Source organism: Haliotis rubra, unplaced genomic scaffold (assembly GCF_003918875.1).
Source record: "Haliotis rubra isolate DU_JTF1 unplaced genomic scaffold, ASM391887v1 Scf1827, whole genome shotgun sequence".
NCBI classification, from domain to species: domain Eukaryota; kingdom Metazoa; phylum Mollusca; class Gastropoda; order Lepetellida; family Haliotidae; genus Haliotis; species Haliotis rubra.
In genome coordinates, this window is record NW_025765811.1 from 87,242 (window position 1) to 104,050 (window position 16,809).

A 16,809-nucleotide genomic window follows, 5' to 3' on the forward strand; every position below is an offset into this window, starting at 1 on the left:
GTGTGCATGTTATCATGAAAGCCACATAAAAAATACATAGTCTTCAGTCCACGTACCTTCGTATGTCTCACAATAATCCCCTGAATAGTTCGCTTTACATCTTATGCAAGTTCCAGTATCTACGTTACAGACATAGTTGAGGCAGTTCTTGCTACACCCCAGATTACACTGGTCCCCATGCCAGCCTCTTTTGCATCCTTCTGAACATCTTCCAGTCAGTTTGTGACAGAAGACCGCCTTGTCAAAAGGAGAAGGGGCACAGTTAGTACTGCAGTTTTTATCACAGGTTTCACCATATGTACCCAAGGGACACTCCTCGCCCTTTCCTCCAATGGCTGAAACAGAGAAATATAATCATGGTGATTAAACTGCTCTCAAACCTTTTTTTCAATCACCCAACCAACAAACCAACCAACCAACCACCCAACCAGCCAGCCAGCCAGCCAGCCAGCCAACCAGCCAACCAGCCAACCAACCAACCAGCCAGCCAGCCAACCAACCAACCAACCAGCCAGCCAGCCAGCCAACCAACCAACCAGCCAACCAACCAACCAACCAAGCCAGCCAGCCAACCAACCAACCAACCAACCAGCCAGCCAGCCAGCCAGCCAGCCAGCCAGCCAACCAACCAACCAACCAACCAAGCCAGCCAACCAACCAGCCAGCCAGCCAGCCAACCAGCCAACCAACCAACCAGCCATCCATCCATCTAATCAAATGTTTATCCCTACACCGGATGCCTATCAATACACTCGCGTTCTAACCCTTATTTATAATTATGGCAACAATACTCACCAAATATTGTGACCACCAATATGTACTTCATCACTGGCTGTGTCTGAAAAAGAAAAGAAATTTCTTATCGTTCTCTTCGTCATTGTAAAAATTACTGTTTTCTGTTGTGATGTGTCTGGTTGACTAAGCATGAGGTTGCTGCCACAGTGACTACTTGGAAATAGCATAGCATGGCATGGCATAGCAGAGCTGAGCATAGCATGGCATGGCAGAGCATAGCATAGCATGGCATGGCATAGCAGAGCTGAGAATGCTTCACTTTGTGATCAAAGGCGCCGGCATTACTGAAGTAATAAACTTCTGGTGATTCATTTTATTGCGCACGACACTCTTGAGATCACAGGGGCGTGTCACGGTTAGAAACAGCGTTAGAAAGACATATAGGTATATTGACCCTACCCTAGTACTATATAAAAGGAAAGGGATGTAACGACGGAACCACTCCCTCCTCAATCTAAGTTAGATTTCACCACCTAAACTATTTTTGAGGCCCCGTCGAGGGGCAACGACTCACCGAAAACAGCAACCTCCGCAATTCCAAGCCAAAATCATGGATCACCCAAGACAGCGAAAACTCACCTTTTAAATTCGTTTATTAATTCCAGCCACGTTGACAGCACCTATGTAGGGCTAGATTCGATCGGCAGCGGCATTCCACGGGTCTAAAAACTTATTGCAACATCTACAAATCATTTCCTCGACAGTAAGCATTTTCCCCAAAACCATCGGCAATCATACTCACTTGTCGGCCATAGATGGCCTTGACATTTAAGTGATCAATAAGAGGATATGTAAGTCCCACATCATTCAAAGTATCTTTATGCATGCTAGTACTTTAAATACATTTTAAATTTTGGCTAGACTCAGTAATTGAGGCAAGTGACTGAAGGCATGGTTCAGATCCAGCCAGGCTCCATGCAAGTAGCAAATGTACTGAAAGTCCCCATGGTCCCTAGTATGGTGATCTATCTTTAGGTACTGGCGATCTAGAGCCGACTTTTACAATGTTTTGTCGTTTGTTAATTTATTCTTTTAAATGTCATCAACTAGTTTTAACTTATACCTGTGATAATCTAGATATTCTACTGTCGATCGATAAGAGGTTTCTTATTCCTAATATATTTAGTACTTACATGCAAATTGTCGTCACGATATGGTTGAAATATTGCCGATGTGACGTGAAAATTTTCTGTTAAGATTACCTCCCACGGCATCTGACGTGTGTCTATCAAAACGGCGCACCCAAATGAAAAAGTTACCTTGAATTATCTTTTTTGTATTATAGGATATTTATATAGTGCCCCTGTAAAGACTCTATATGTGACACATTTTAGACAAGATTGTGGCCTATATTATACATAGTGGGGCATATGCACTCACTTTAGCTTCCTGTTGATTTATTATCCCTTACGACTTGCCTGTAATCGATAATTGAGACTTCGAGGCGAATAGCTTCCAAACAGAGAACACTTGCCATATATGGATTGTAAACAATTGCTCCGTACATCTAAAACTGTCGCACGTGGTGTCGTCGGTGTTTGCCGAATTTGTTTCTGTGTCTACAGAAGCTATACGATATTCATAAAGAGCACTCTAAGGGGCACTACTCTATGGGCTTCGCTTGAAATAATTGAATGGCATTAATCCATTCAAACTTTTTAATTTTATATTGTTATCTAACTACGTAATTTTGTTTGGAATAAATTATATGGTAGCTTCCCTGAGGGCTGATAGTTAGTATTGTTGGGATTAAAAGGCATTATTTCTGTTTCTGTTCTGTGGGGTGGTTGGGTGTCGCACCCTGTACACACACACACCCTGGATCCGCCTATGGTGTGACATAGTGTCTTTAAGACAAGTGACGGATCTAAATAGTTTTAATATTAAAGATTATTTAAGAATTCCATTACCATTAGTAACAAATCATGTTTTTAACCAAAACATCCGAAACTTCTGTTCATTTGGATACAAAGTAACAGTAATTTAACAAAATATTTGTTGCATCCTTAAAACGTGCCATACACCTTTCATGCCACTTCCTGTTATATGTTTTGGACAGAAAATATGCAAATGACTTTATAGTTGTCGCAGGACTACTCTTGGCGAAATAAGTTTTGATTCGTGCAAGATGCAATGGCGGCAGGGGTCGTACTAGTTTCGAAATGTTCCAGAAGATACTGCCCTAAGATGAAGACTTTAATATGTCTGCAATTAGTCATGGCATACCAAAGAAATAAATAACTTTTAGAAGAACGATGAATTTTTTACGTAACTTTATTAGGTCCGAGTGAATGTATGTTTTTTACAAGACATCAACGTTTCATTTATATCATACTCTTACCTGATGTATTTTGAGCTGTTTCTACACGTTCTCTAAACGTTCTCAAAATGTATAAGTGTATGCTCGGGTCTGTATACAACACAGAATATTAAAGGTTTTTGTGGAAGAAATAGCATTATAATGTCGAAATGTTATAGTGTTGTAATGAATATTTTCTAGATCTACCACCCTTTTGAAGGCACATTTACTAACATATATCATGACGCCTCTCCCAAAAGCTTGTGTGTCATTTCTGACTGGTTAGTGGAAACTGTCCTATAGAAGATCAGTGTTGTTAAACGGTGAAGATCCAGGTTAGATTACAGATATTATAATCTTCAGGATGGGGGGCCCCTTAAATTTTAAGGAAAGATGGTACTTAAATGGACAACGAATTAATGTAGTTAATGGTTATAAGTATATTGGTATAATGTTTTATTCAACTCTAAATATGGACAAATGTGTTTCTGACTTATCACTGCGCGGGAAACGAGCTTTACTTAATATGATGTCGGTTTCGCATACACTTGGTCGCATAAACTTATTACACCTAATGTATTTTTCAAATCATTTGATACCTAAATACACCCAATTCTATTGTATGGATCCCAAGTGTGGGGTTACCAAAGATTTGAATGTTTAGAAAGAATTCATCTAATGGCATGCAAAATGTTTGTTTGTTTCCAAATAATATGATATATGGCGAATGTGGAAGATACCTACTTTACATTAATTCGCAAATAAAGTGTTTAAAGTATTCGTTTAATATCATCCATAGTCCAGAACATCTGCTTCCGAAAATAGCTTATAACATACTCTTTCATCTAGATAGTATCGGTAAGGTTACATTGGTATCGCATATAAGCACACTATTATTCTCACATGGATATGGGTTTGTATGGTTTAATCAATCTGTTGGCTATCTAAATCTATTTCTAGATGATTTTTGCAAAGTAGCAATAAATATGTTCTATCAGGGAGGGCGATCCAACTTAGAAAACAGTTCACGTTGTGATCTGTACAAAATGCTTAAGACGTTATTAGAGCCAGAAAAATATTTATTAGTTTGAACAAATAGTAACATCAGATCTGAAATAAATATATTAAATGCAGACTTGGCTTGTCAAAACTAATGATTAATTATGGACGGAATATACCACTTGAAGGAATACAAAGAATTTGTCCATAATGTCCATGACGAAATACATTTTACCTTTGAATGTCCTTATTATGCAGAAATACGAACTAGATATATACCATAACGTTTCTCATCTAAGATGAGTAGAATAGGGTTTGTTTCTATTTTGTCATTGAATGATGCCGATGTAATATTTAAATTAGCTTTACTTGTAAAACATGGAATGGACCTCAGAAATAACTTGTTGAATGGGATTTCAGATTTACCTTACTCTAAAAGGTCCTCCTGATTACCACCTATTGTTAAATGAATGTTATATTTGTTATCATTTCCACTGTATCTACTAATCGGTATATTGTCAACCAGTGTGTTTATGTAAACTTGTATATCGGCTGATGGCATTTGATACAATAAAACACCTTTGACTTTGACTTTGATGTCGTAAAAAGCGATTAACGGGATCGGGTGGTCAGGCTCGCCGACTTGACATCATCGTATCCCAAGTGCGCAGGTCGATGCTTATGATGTTGGTCACTGGATGCGGCGTAAAACTAAACTCACTCACTTACTTTAACTCAGTAAAGACGAATCACCTCTCCTCCCACCCGCGAGTGCACTGGAGGGTGAGCCATGTTAGCGGTACAGAGTGAACGTCGAGGAAGCAAGGGGCGCAACCCATAGTAGACCTAACCTATATATTAACTTGTATCAAAGCAAAAAATCGTAACGGTGAGGACACGTGTCATGTTAGTCAAGTAAATTATACATATGTAATTGTAACTGATATTTCAAAAGGATGCATAACATGTAACGTGTTCGTGATTACACTTTCTCAGTAAATGTGAAGTTTTAACAAGGATTTAGATTGACGCTTAGTCCCTTTATAGCAATATTGATAGTAACAAATAAACCATTTAAATTGAAAAGGAACCCCAGTAAGATGGCAGATTCAGAACCTGAGGGAATCTAGGTCTGGTTCATTTAGGGCTTTAGCATTACAGGGAGGGCTAGGCTGTAGGGGAAATAATGTGGTTCAGGGGCTGTGAGACAGACTACATTGCAGGGAGGGTTAGGCTGTAGGGGAAATAATGTGGTTCAGGGGCTGTGAGACAGACTACATTGCAGGGAGGGTTAGGCTGTAGGGGAAATAATGTGGTTCAGTGGCAGGGAGGGCTAGGGGAAATAATGTGGTTCAGGGGCTGTGACAGGGTTAGGCTGTAGAAATAATGTGGTTCAGGGGCTGTGAGACAGACTACATTGCACAGACTACATTGCAGGAGGGGCTAGGCTGTAGGGGAAATAATGTGGTTCAGGGGCTGTGAGACAGACTACATTGCAGGGGGGGCTAGGCTGTAGGGGAAATAATGTGGTTCAGGGGCTGTGAGACAGACTACATTGCAGGGAGGGCTAGGCTGTAGGGGAAATAATGTGGTTCAGGGGCTGTGAGACAGACTACATTGCAGGGAGGGCTAGGCTGTAGGGGAAATAATGTGGTTCAGGGGCTGTGAGACAGACTACATTGCAGGGAGGGCTAGGCTGTAGGGGAAATAATGTGGTTCAGGGGCTGTGAGACAGACTACATTGCAGGGAGGGTTAGGCTGTAGGGGAAATAATGTGGTTCAGGGGCTGTGAGACAGACTACATTGCAGGGAGGGTTACATAATGGTTCAGGAGACAGACTACATTGCTAGGCTGTAGGGGGGAAATAATGTGGTTGTAGGGGAATTATGTGGGGCTGTGAGACAGACTACATTGCAGGGAGGGCTAGGCTGTAGGGGAAATAATGTGGTTCAGGGGCTGTGAGACAGACTACATTGCAGGGAGGGCTAGGCTGTAGGGGAAATAATGTGGTTCAGGGGCTGTGAGACAGACTACATTGCAGGGAGGGTTAGGCTGTAGGGGAAATAATGTGGTTCAGGGGCTGTGAGACAGACTACATTGCAGGGAGGGCTAGGCTGTGGGGGAAATAATGTGGTTCAGGGGCTGTGAGACAGACTACATTGCAGGGAGGGCTAGGCTGTGGGGGAAATAATGTGGTTCAGGGGCTGTGAGACAGGGCTAGGCTGTAGGGAAATAATGTGGTTCAGGGGCTGTGAGACAGACTACATTGCAGGAGAGGGAGCTGTGGGGAAATAATGGGTTCAGGGGCTGTGAGACAGACTACATTGCAGAGGGCTAGGCTGTGGAGAAATAATGGTTCAGGGGCTGTGAGACAGACTACATTGCAGGGAGGCTAGCTGTGGGGGAAATAATGTGGTTCAGGGGCTGTGAGACAGACTACATTGCAGGGAGGGCTAGGCTGTAGGGGAAATAATGTGGTTCAGGGGCTGTGAGACAGACTACATTGCAGGGAGGGCTAGGCTGTAGGGGAAATAATGTGGTTCAGGGGCTGTGAGACAGACTCACAGGTGGAAGGAAGGGAAATAACAGAAGGAGACAGACCACACAGGTGGAGGGAAGGGAAATAATGGAACGGAAGGGAGACAGACATGTGGAAGGGAAATAATAAAGAAGGGAGACACACAGGGAGGAAAAGAAGGGGAAATAATGAAATGGAGACAGGACTACACAGGAAAGAAGGAAACAATGTCTGAAATGGACAGACCAGGAAACGAACCAGACACAGACCACACAGGAAATGTAGGCCGTGAGACAGACTACACAGGTGGAGGAAGAAGGAAATAACAAAGGACTACACAGTGGTGGAGGGAACAATGGAAATGGAGACAGACCACACACACAAAATGGAAATGAATGTGAAGGACAAGACAAGAAATGAAACAACGTGAAGGAGACAGACCACACCGGAGGCTGTGAGACACACAGTGGACAGGAAGGACCCACAACCACACACACCCACAGAGACACACAGGAAATAACCAGGAGACAGACCACACAGGAACACCCGGAGATGGACCACACACACAGGAACACCGAGGACAGACCCACACAGGAACACATGACAGGACCACACATGGAACGACCACAGACAGACCACACACACACCCACACAGTGGAACCCAGACAACACAAGACAGACAGACAGACAAGGAAGACACAGTGGAAGAATGAGACAGACACAGGAAGACAGACACACATGGAGACACACAGACAGACCACACAGTATGGAGGAAGGAACAACAGACAGACCAGCACACAGGAACAACGATCCAAGGAGACAGATCACAGGAAATAACCCCAGGGCTGTGAGACAGACCACACACAGGAGGAAGAATGAGACAGACACACAGGAGTGGCCACACACAGACAGACCACACAGGTGGAACCCAGGCCGTGAGACAGACCACACAAGGCCAGGAAATAACAGGGCCCCAAGGACACAGACCAAGAAGGAGGCCACAGAGACAGGACCAGCACAAGGTGGAAGCACAAGGAAGGAGACAGACACAGGAAGGAAGAATGTGGAGCCCAAGGAGGACAAGGACCACACAGGAAGAAATGGAACACAAACCACAAGGAGACAGACCACAGGAAGGACCACACAGGGCCACAGGAATGAGACCACACAAGGAAACACCCACAGAGACAGACCACACGTGGAAGGAACAATGAGACAGGACCACACACAGGAAGGAAATAATGTGGAGACCACACAGGAAGGAGACAGACACAAAGAGTGGAAGGGGAAGAATGTGGAACATGGAGACAGATAACACAGAGGAAGGGGAAATAATGAAGGACTACATGGAGGAAGGAAATAATGGAAGGACAGACACAGGGAAGGAAATAATGGACAGACGGCATGGAAATAATGGGAAACAAGGAGACAGAGGGAGGAAAGGAAGGAAACGTGGAGGATAGACTTATATGGAGGGGGAAGAAATGGAGGTTACATGGAAGGAAATGGACATGGTGGAAGGGGAATGGAATGGGGAAATGGAGGACAAGAAGGAAGAAGGAAACATTGGTAGGGGAATGAAATAAGGATAGACATAAGTGGAAGAATGAAGGACAAGGGAGGGAAGGGGGAATGGGAAACATGGTGGAGGAAGGAAATAATGGGAAGGACAGGGAGGTGAAGGGAAGGAAGGAAGGAAGAAGGGAAACAGAGGAAGGAGACAGACTACATGGTGGAAAGAAGGGAAAGGAGATGGAATGGAGAAGGGAAATAATGGGACAGATGGAAAGGAAGGGGGGGAAGGGAAGGACAGACACATGGTGGTGAAGGAGATAGACAGGAAGGGGGGAAGAATGGAAACGAAGGACAGAAGGAAGGAAGGAAATAATGGAAACCTGAAGGAGACCATTGTGGAGGGAAGGAATGGAAACTGAGGAGACAGACCACACGTGGAGTGGCTAGGCCGTAACTGACAATGTTCAGGGGCCGTGAGACAGACCATGGGAGGGCTAGGCTGTAGGGAAGGAATGGAAGACAGACTAAAAAAGAAGGGGAAGAAGGGACTGTGAGAGACTACACATATGGAGGAAAATAGAAGAAGGAAGGAGACAGACCACACCAACCAGGAGACAGGACCACACAGGAGTGGCCACAGGAACAATGAGACAGACCACACAGGCCAGGAAATAATGTGAGACAGACCACACTGTATGGAGGGCTGTAGGGAAATAATATGGAGACAGACCACACAGTGGAAGGAAATAATGGGAGGACAGGACCCACACACAACTGGAGGAGACAGACCACACACATGGAGGAAATAATGAGACAGGACCAAGACAGGAAGGAATGAGCCCCAAGACAGGAGACAGACCACACAGGAATGATGGACAGACCCACACACAGGAAACAATGGAGACAGACCACACAGACACAGGAAGGAGACAGACCACACAGGAGGAAGGAAATAACCCAGGGCTGAGACAGACCACACACATGGAACCACAGACCACACACACACAGACCACACTGCAGGAACGGAAACAATCACGAGACTTGACAACACAGGCTGCATGGAATCCAGGAGTGGAGACCACACTGCAGGAACACAGAGACAGACCACACACAGGAACACGAAACACAAGGATGACAACCACACAGGAGGAAGGAACCCAGGTGGAGACAGATCACACAGTGAGGGAGGAAGGAAAGGAATGGGAACGGAAGGACTTGAAGGAACAGAAGGAATGATGGAAATGAGACACATGGTGGAGTGCCAGAGACACAGACCACACAGGAGGACAGACCACACAGTGGAAGGAAGAATGGGAAACGGAAGGAGACAGACCACACAGGTGAAGGAACGAATGACCCGAGGCCGTGGAGACAGGACCACATGGTGGAGGGAAGGAAGGAGACAGACCACACTGCATAACCCAGACAGACCACACATGGCTGAGACAGACCACACACACAGACAGACCACACAGTGGAGGAGACAGACACACACACCACACACACACCGAAACCCGAGGCCAGGAGACTGAAGGACAGACCGACCAACCACAGAGACAGACCACACAAGGAAACCCAGGCTGTGAGACAGACCATACAGTGGAATGGCCCCAGGCCGGAGACAGACCACACACAACCAGGCCAGACAGGACCACACAGGCCAGGAATCAATGAGACAGACCACACAGTGGAACACAGACCACACACAACAACCCACAGACCACACACACAAACGCATGGACACACATGACAGACCACACAGGAAGGAGACAGACCAAGGAAGACAGACACAGGAAAATAACGACACAGCACACACAGGAAATAATGGAGACAGGAAGGAAGGAAACCAAAATACACAACCCAGGAGACAGACCACAGGAAGGAAATAATGGAGAGACAGACCATGGAGGAGGCACACAATGGAAACGAAGGAAACAGACTACACAGTGGAAATGGGAAATAATGGAAACATGAGACACAGACACAGGAGGAAGAAGGAGAGAAGGAACACACACCGAGACAGGACTTGACAGGTGGAGGAACCACAGGAAACCATGGAGACACGGAGGCAGTGACACACCCAGTGGAGGTGAGACAGACCATACTGAAAATGAGACAGATTACACAGAAAAAAAGGAGTGGACAGACCACACACATGGAACGAAGGACCACACAAGGAGTGGAGATGGACACGAACAGACAGACCACACACCCAGGACACAGGAAGAAGGGAAATACATGGACCAGGACAACTACACAGAGGAACACAGAACCAGAAATGACACAGTGGAAAATAATGGGAAACAGACCACACAGTGACAGACTTACACAGAAAATAATGGACTGTGGACCATACTAATGGGCAGTGGAGTGAAACCCAGGGACTGTGGAGATGGACTACACAGAAGAATGTGGTGGAGGGTGCAGGAAATAATGTGGAACCTGAAGGACAGGACTACAGGGGAGGGACTAGGGGAAATAATGGAAATGGACTTGTGACAGACTGGGACAGTGGAGGGAAAATTATGGAAACAGGGGACCAGGACAGACTACATTGCAGGTGGCTGTGGAAGCCGTGGAAACAGACCACACACAGACAGAACCATTGCAGGGGCTGGGGAAGACAGACCATCAGGAGATGGAAGAAATGGAAATAATGGACAGACTGATGGACAGGGAAATAATGGACAGACAGGGAGGGAAGGGAATGGGATGGAGGACAGACAGGGTGCAGTGGGGGAAGGAGATAGAAGGGAGGGGAAACAGACTGGGACTGACAGGAAAGCCAGGGTAGTAGGGTAGAATGGAATGTGGATTCAGGGGGTGTGAGACAGACTACATTGCAGGGAGGGCTAGGCAGGGAAGGGGTAAATAATGTGGTTCAGGGACTGTGAGACAGACTACTGCAGGGAGGGACTATGGCTGTAGGGAAAATAATGTGGTTCACAGGCTGTGGAGACAGACTACATTGCAGGAGTGGCCAGGCTGTAGGGCAAATAATGTGGTCCAGGGCTGTGAGACAGACTACATTGCAGGGAGGGGCTAGGCTGTAGGGGGAAATAATGGTTCAGGGGCTGTGAGACAGACTACTACATTGCAGGAGTGGCTAGGTTGTGGGGGAAATAATGTGGCTCAGGGGCTGTGAGACAGACTGCTACTGCAGGGAGGGTTAGGCTGTAGGGGAAATAATGTGGTTCAGGGGCTGTGAGACAGCAGACTACATTGCAAGGGAGGGTTAGGCAGTAGGGGAAATAATGTGGTTCAGGGGCTGTGAGACAGATTACATTACTGGAGGAGTTGGGCTGTAGGGGGGAAATAATGTGGTTCAGGGCTGTGAGACAGACTACATTGCAGGGAGGCCAGGCATTAGGGAAATAATGTGGTTCAGGGGCTGTGAGACAGACTACATTTCGTGTGGGAGGGTTAGGCTGTAGGGTAAATAATGTGGTTCAGGGCTGTGAGACAGACTACATTGCAGGAGGGCTAGGCTGTAGGGGAATAATGTGGTCCTAGGGGCTGTGAGACAGACTACATTGCACAGGGAGGAGCTAGGCAGTAGGGAAACACTGTGTCTTCAGGGGGCTGTGAGACAGGACTACATTGCAGGAGGGCTTAGGCAGTAGGGGAAATAATGTGGTTCAGTGGGCTGTGAGACAGACTACATTGCAGGAGGATTAGGCTGTAGGAAATAGTTCAAGGGAGCTGTGAGACAAGGTGACTACATTACAGGGAGTGGTTAGGCTGTAGGGGGAAATAAGCCATGGTTCAGGGGCTGTGAGACAAGGACTACATTGCAGGAGGTTAGGCTGTAGGGGAACTAATGTGGTTGAGCTGTAGAGACAGACATTACAGGGAGGGTTAGGCTGTAGGGGGAAATAGTAGTTCAGGCACTGTGAGACAGACATTACAGGAGGAGGTTAGGCTGTAGGGAAATGTGTGGTTCAGGGGCTGTGAGACAGACTACATTACAGGAGGAGCTAGGCTGTAGGGAATAATGTGGTTCAGGGCTGTAGAGACAGACTTCACATTGCAGGAGGAGCTAGAGCTGTGGGGAAATGTAGTTCAGGGGCTGTAAGAGACAGACTACATTACAGGGAGGAGCTAGGCTGTAGAAATAATGTGGTTCAGGGCTGTGAGACAGACTGTGCAAGGAGGGTTAGGCTGTGGGGAAATAATGTGGTTCAGGGGCTGTGAGACGAACTACATTGCAGGGAGGAGCTAGGCTGTGGGGGAAATAATGTGGTTCAGGGGCTGTGAGACAGACTACATTGCAGGGAGGAGCTAGGCTGTGTGGGGGAAATAATGTGGTTCAGGGGCTGTGAGACAGACTACATTGCAGGAGGAGCTAGGCTGTGGGGAAATAATAGTTCAGGGCTGTGAGACAGACTACATTGCAGTGTAAGAAAGGCTAGGCTGTGGGGGAAATAATGGTTCAGGGGCTGTGAGACATGGCTACATTGCAGTGAAAGGCTAGGCTGTGGGGAAATAATGTGGTTCAGGGGCTGTGAGACAGACTACATTGCAGTGAAAGGCTGGGCTGTGGGAAATAATGTGGTTCAGGGGCTGTGAGACAGACTACATTGCAGTGAAACTGGGCTGTGGAAATAATGTGGTTCAGGGGCTGTGAGAGACAGACTACATTGCAGTGAAGAGCTAGGCTGTGGGGAAATAATGTGGTTCAGGGCTGCAATGAGACAGACTACATTGCAGGGAGGGATTAGGCTGTAGGGGAAATAATGTAGTTCAGGGCTGTGAGACAGACTACATTACAGGGAGGTTAGGCTGTAGGGGGAAATAATGTGGTTCTAGGGGCTGTGAGACAGACTACATTACAGTGAAATGAGAGACAGACTACATTCACAGGGAGGGTTAGGCTGTAGGGGAAATGTGGTTCAGGGGCTGTCAGACAGACTACATTGCAGGGAGGGTTAGGCTGTAGGGGAAATAATGTGATTCAGGGGCTGTGAGACAGACTACATTGCAGGAGGGTTAGGCTGTAGGGGAAATAATGGTTCCAGGGGCACACATGAGAGACAGACTACATCTACATTACACAGGGAGGGTTAGGCTGTAGGAAATAATAACTGTGGTTCAGGGGCTGTGAGACGAACAACATTGCAAGGGAGGAGACTAGGCTGTAGGGGAAATAATGTGGTTCAGGGCTGTGAGACAGGACTACATTGCAGGAGGTTAGGCTGTAGGGAAATAATGTGGTTCAGGAACACATGTGGAGACAGACTACATTGCAGGAGGTTAGGCTGTAGGGGGAAATAATGGTTCAGGGGCTGTGAGACAGACTACATTGCAGTGAAAGAGCTAGGCACAATGTAGGAAATAATGTGGTTCTGGGGACTGTAGAGACAGACTACATTACAGGAGGAGTTAGGCTGTAGGGGAAATAATGTAGTTCAGGGGTCAGAGAACCAGTACAGGAGGGTTAGGCTGTAGGAAATAATACCACTGATTCAGGGGGGCTGTGAGACAGACTACACTGCAGGGAGGGTTAGGCTGTAGGGGAAATGCCGCCACGTGGTTCAGGGGCTGTGAGACAGACCACACTGCAGGAGGGCTAGGCTGCAGGGAAATAATGTGGTCCAGGGCTGCTGAGACAGACTACACCGCAGGAGGGCTAGGCTGTAGGGGAAATAATGTGGCTGTCTGAGGCTGGAGAGACAGAACTGCAGGAGGAGGGCTAGGCTGTAGGAAATAATGTGGTCCAGGCACCGTAGGAGACAGACCATTACTGGAGGAAAGCTATAGGAAATGCAATAATAGTTCAGGGGCACAAGTGAGACGAACTACACTGCAGGAGAACCAGAGCTGTAGGAAGAAATAATGTGGTCCAGGGGGCTGTGAGACAGACTACATTGCAGGAGGGTTAGGCTGTAGGGGAAATAATGTGGTTCAGGGGCTGTGAGACAGACTACATTGCAGGGAGGGTTAGGCTGTAGGGGAAATAATGTGGTTCAGGGGCTGTGAGACAGACTACATTGCAGGGAAGGTTAGGCTGTAGGGGAAATAATGTGGTTCAGGGGCTGTGAGACAGACTACATTGCAGGGAGGGTTAGGCTGTAGGGGAAATAATGTGGTTCAGGGGCTGTGAGACAGACTACATTGCAGGGAGGGCTAGGCTGTAGGGGAAATAATGTGGTTCAGGGGCTGTGAGACAGACTACATTGCAGGGAGGGCTAGGCTGTAGGGGAAATAATGTGGTTCAGGGGCTGTGAGACAGACTACATTGCAGGGAGGGCTAGGCTGTAGGGGAAATAATGTGGTTCAGGGGCTGTGAGACAGACTACATTGCAGGGAGGGTTAGGCTGTAGGGGAAATAATGTGGTTCAGGGGCTGTGAGACAGACTACATTGCAGGGAGGGTTAGGCTGTAGGGGAAATAATGTGGTTCAGGGGCTGTGAGACAGACTAGAGGAGGGCTAGGCTGTAGGGGAAATAAGGGCTGTGACATTGCAGGGGGAGGGTTAGGCTGTAGGGGAAATAATGTGGTTCAGGGGCTGTGAGACAGACTACATTGCAGGGAGGGTTAGGCTGTAGGGGAAATAATGTGGTTCAGGGGCTGTGAGACAGACTACATTGCAGGGAGGGTTAGGCTGTAGGGGAAATAATGTGGTTCAGGGCTGTGAGACAGACTACATTGCAGGGAGGGTTAGGCTGTAGGGGAAATAATGTGGTTCAGGGCTGTGAGACAGACTACATTGCAGGGAGGGCTAGGCTGTAGGGGAAATAATGTGGTTCAGGGGCTGTGAGACAGAGGCTACATTGCAGGGTGAGACAGGGCTGTAGGGGGAAATAATGGTTCAGGGGCCGACTACATTGCAGGGGACAGAGCTACATTGCAGGAGGGAGGCTAGGCTGTAGGGGAAATAATGTGGTTCAGGGGCTGTGAGACAGACTACATTGCAGGGAGGGTGAGGCTGTAGGGGAAATAATGTGGTTCAGGGGCTGTGAGACAGACTACATTGCAGGGAGGGTTAGGCTGTAGGGGAAATAATGTGGTTCAGGGCTGTGAGACAGACTACATTGCAGGGAGGGTTAGGCTGTAGGGGAAATAATGTGGTTCAAGGGCTGTGAGACAGACTACATTGCAGGGAGGGTTAGGCTGTAGGGGAATTAATAATGTTCAGGGGCTGTGAGACAGACTACATTGCAGGGAGGGCTAGGCTGTAGGGGAAATAATGTGGTTCAGGGGCCGTTAGATAGACTACATTGCAGGGAGGGCTAGGCTGTAGGGGAAATAATGTGGTTAAGGGGCCGTTACACAGACTACATTGCAGGGAGGGCTAGGCTGTAGGGGAAATAATGTGGTTCAGGGGCTGTGAGACAGAGTAACAAGGATTGGGCCGAGAAAGGTGAGACATTCAAATACACACGTGCGTTTGTTTCCAGTTGAATGTTTTCTCTTACGATAAATATACTTAATGAAAGTTAGACACCAAAACTAACTCACAAAACGAAGTCTGTTGTGATTAATTTTTCTCCTCGTCTTGTCGTGAGCAAACAATCATGAAATCCTTAAGCTACTTTCGGTATTGTGAAACAGGGGAGACAACTTGGCAATATGGCAGCCCGACTAACTCACTCTGACCAAAGTCACCAAAGCGTACATAAAATATTGAAACTATTTTTACAACGATAATACTGGGACTGCACGTTGGGCTTAATTACCAGGGCTTAATTACCAGGGCTTAATTATGGATTTTGCCTGTTTTGACAAGGTAACATTTGACTTGAATTTAAGCGCAGGTCTTAAAAAGGAGAAAAACCTACCAAAACGATTTTGTAAATATGAAATCCCCTTACAGCAATAGTGATTGAAACTTTTCATGTAAACACGATTCAGCAATCATCAGGGAAGGGATATCATTCCATTTTCAAGATCTAATTTACTCCCATAGGCTTTAAAACGTTATTGTTTTCCCGTTATCAAGCCCGGGCTAAATAACGACATGGCTTAAGTACGTGCAGTCCCGGGAGGCTCCGAATGTTTCACCAGTCAGCACCTGCATGGTTCTGTAATATACAGCAATAGTTATGTCCAAAGGAACACTCGTATCACTCATTCTCAGTGGAAGTGCACAATTGCAAATATGTATTTTTGAAAAATTCTAAGGTTGGAATAAGAGGTTGTAAGTTGCATTGTGCAAAGGTCAAGTGTTTACGTTTATGAACTTTTAACATACAATTCCAAACTAATTTCTTGTTATCATAGTCCAAAAAAATGTTATTTATGAAATTTTATTATTATTGATAACTGTAGTTTAAACAATTAAATATGTATACTTTTCAAATTGTATTCATTTATAATGAAGAATATATATTCACAGACTTTTAGAAATAAAAATCACTGTCCTAAACATCGTCTGTAGTATAATACCTAATAGGGATGGAAGTAGGTTCGTTTGTATATTACGTTATGAATCTTGTATGTTATGTTATGAAAAACATTATGTTCGTGGAAGAAACGTTTGGCCTTACACACACGACTATCTTTTAGCATAAACTACACCTAAGTAACTTCAAACCGATAACACTCATTGTCGGTAACGGCACATTGCAAATGTAACGTTTACAGAGCTTTAAAGATTTCCTCAAATATACAGGTTCATATTACGTTATGCCACCGTTCATCACATGAACATCGTATCGTACTATCGTGTTACAAGTGCGC

General features: G+C 46.0%; 1 protein-coding gene across 2 annotated transcripts in view; it reads right to left on the bottom strand.

The window, feature by feature from the left end:
* LOC124273653 (serine/threonine-protein phosphatase 6 regulatory ankyrin repeat subunit B-like) overlaps positions 1-15,677 on the bottom strand; it is a 28,385-nt gene extending 12,708 nt beyond the window's left edge. Inside the window, exons 1-4 of one of the 2 annotated variants that reach the window (XM_046708927.1) lie at positions 15,589-15,660; positions 3,329-3,469; positions 796-838; positions 57-335 (exon numbers count right to left, since the gene is read on the bottom strand). In XM_046708927.1, coding sequence (XP_046564883.1) covers positions 57-335; positions 796-838; positions 3,329-3,337 — 331 coding nt within the window. In that variant the 5' untranslated portion in view covers positions 3,338-3,469; positions 15,589-15,660. Of the gene's footprint in view, positions 1-56; positions 336-795; positions 839-3,328; positions 3,470-15,588 lie in introns of both variants that reach the window. The other variant, XM_046708926.1, reaches the window with a different exon arrangement.
* Between the last annotated feature and the right edge of the window lie 1,132 nt (positions 15,678-16,809).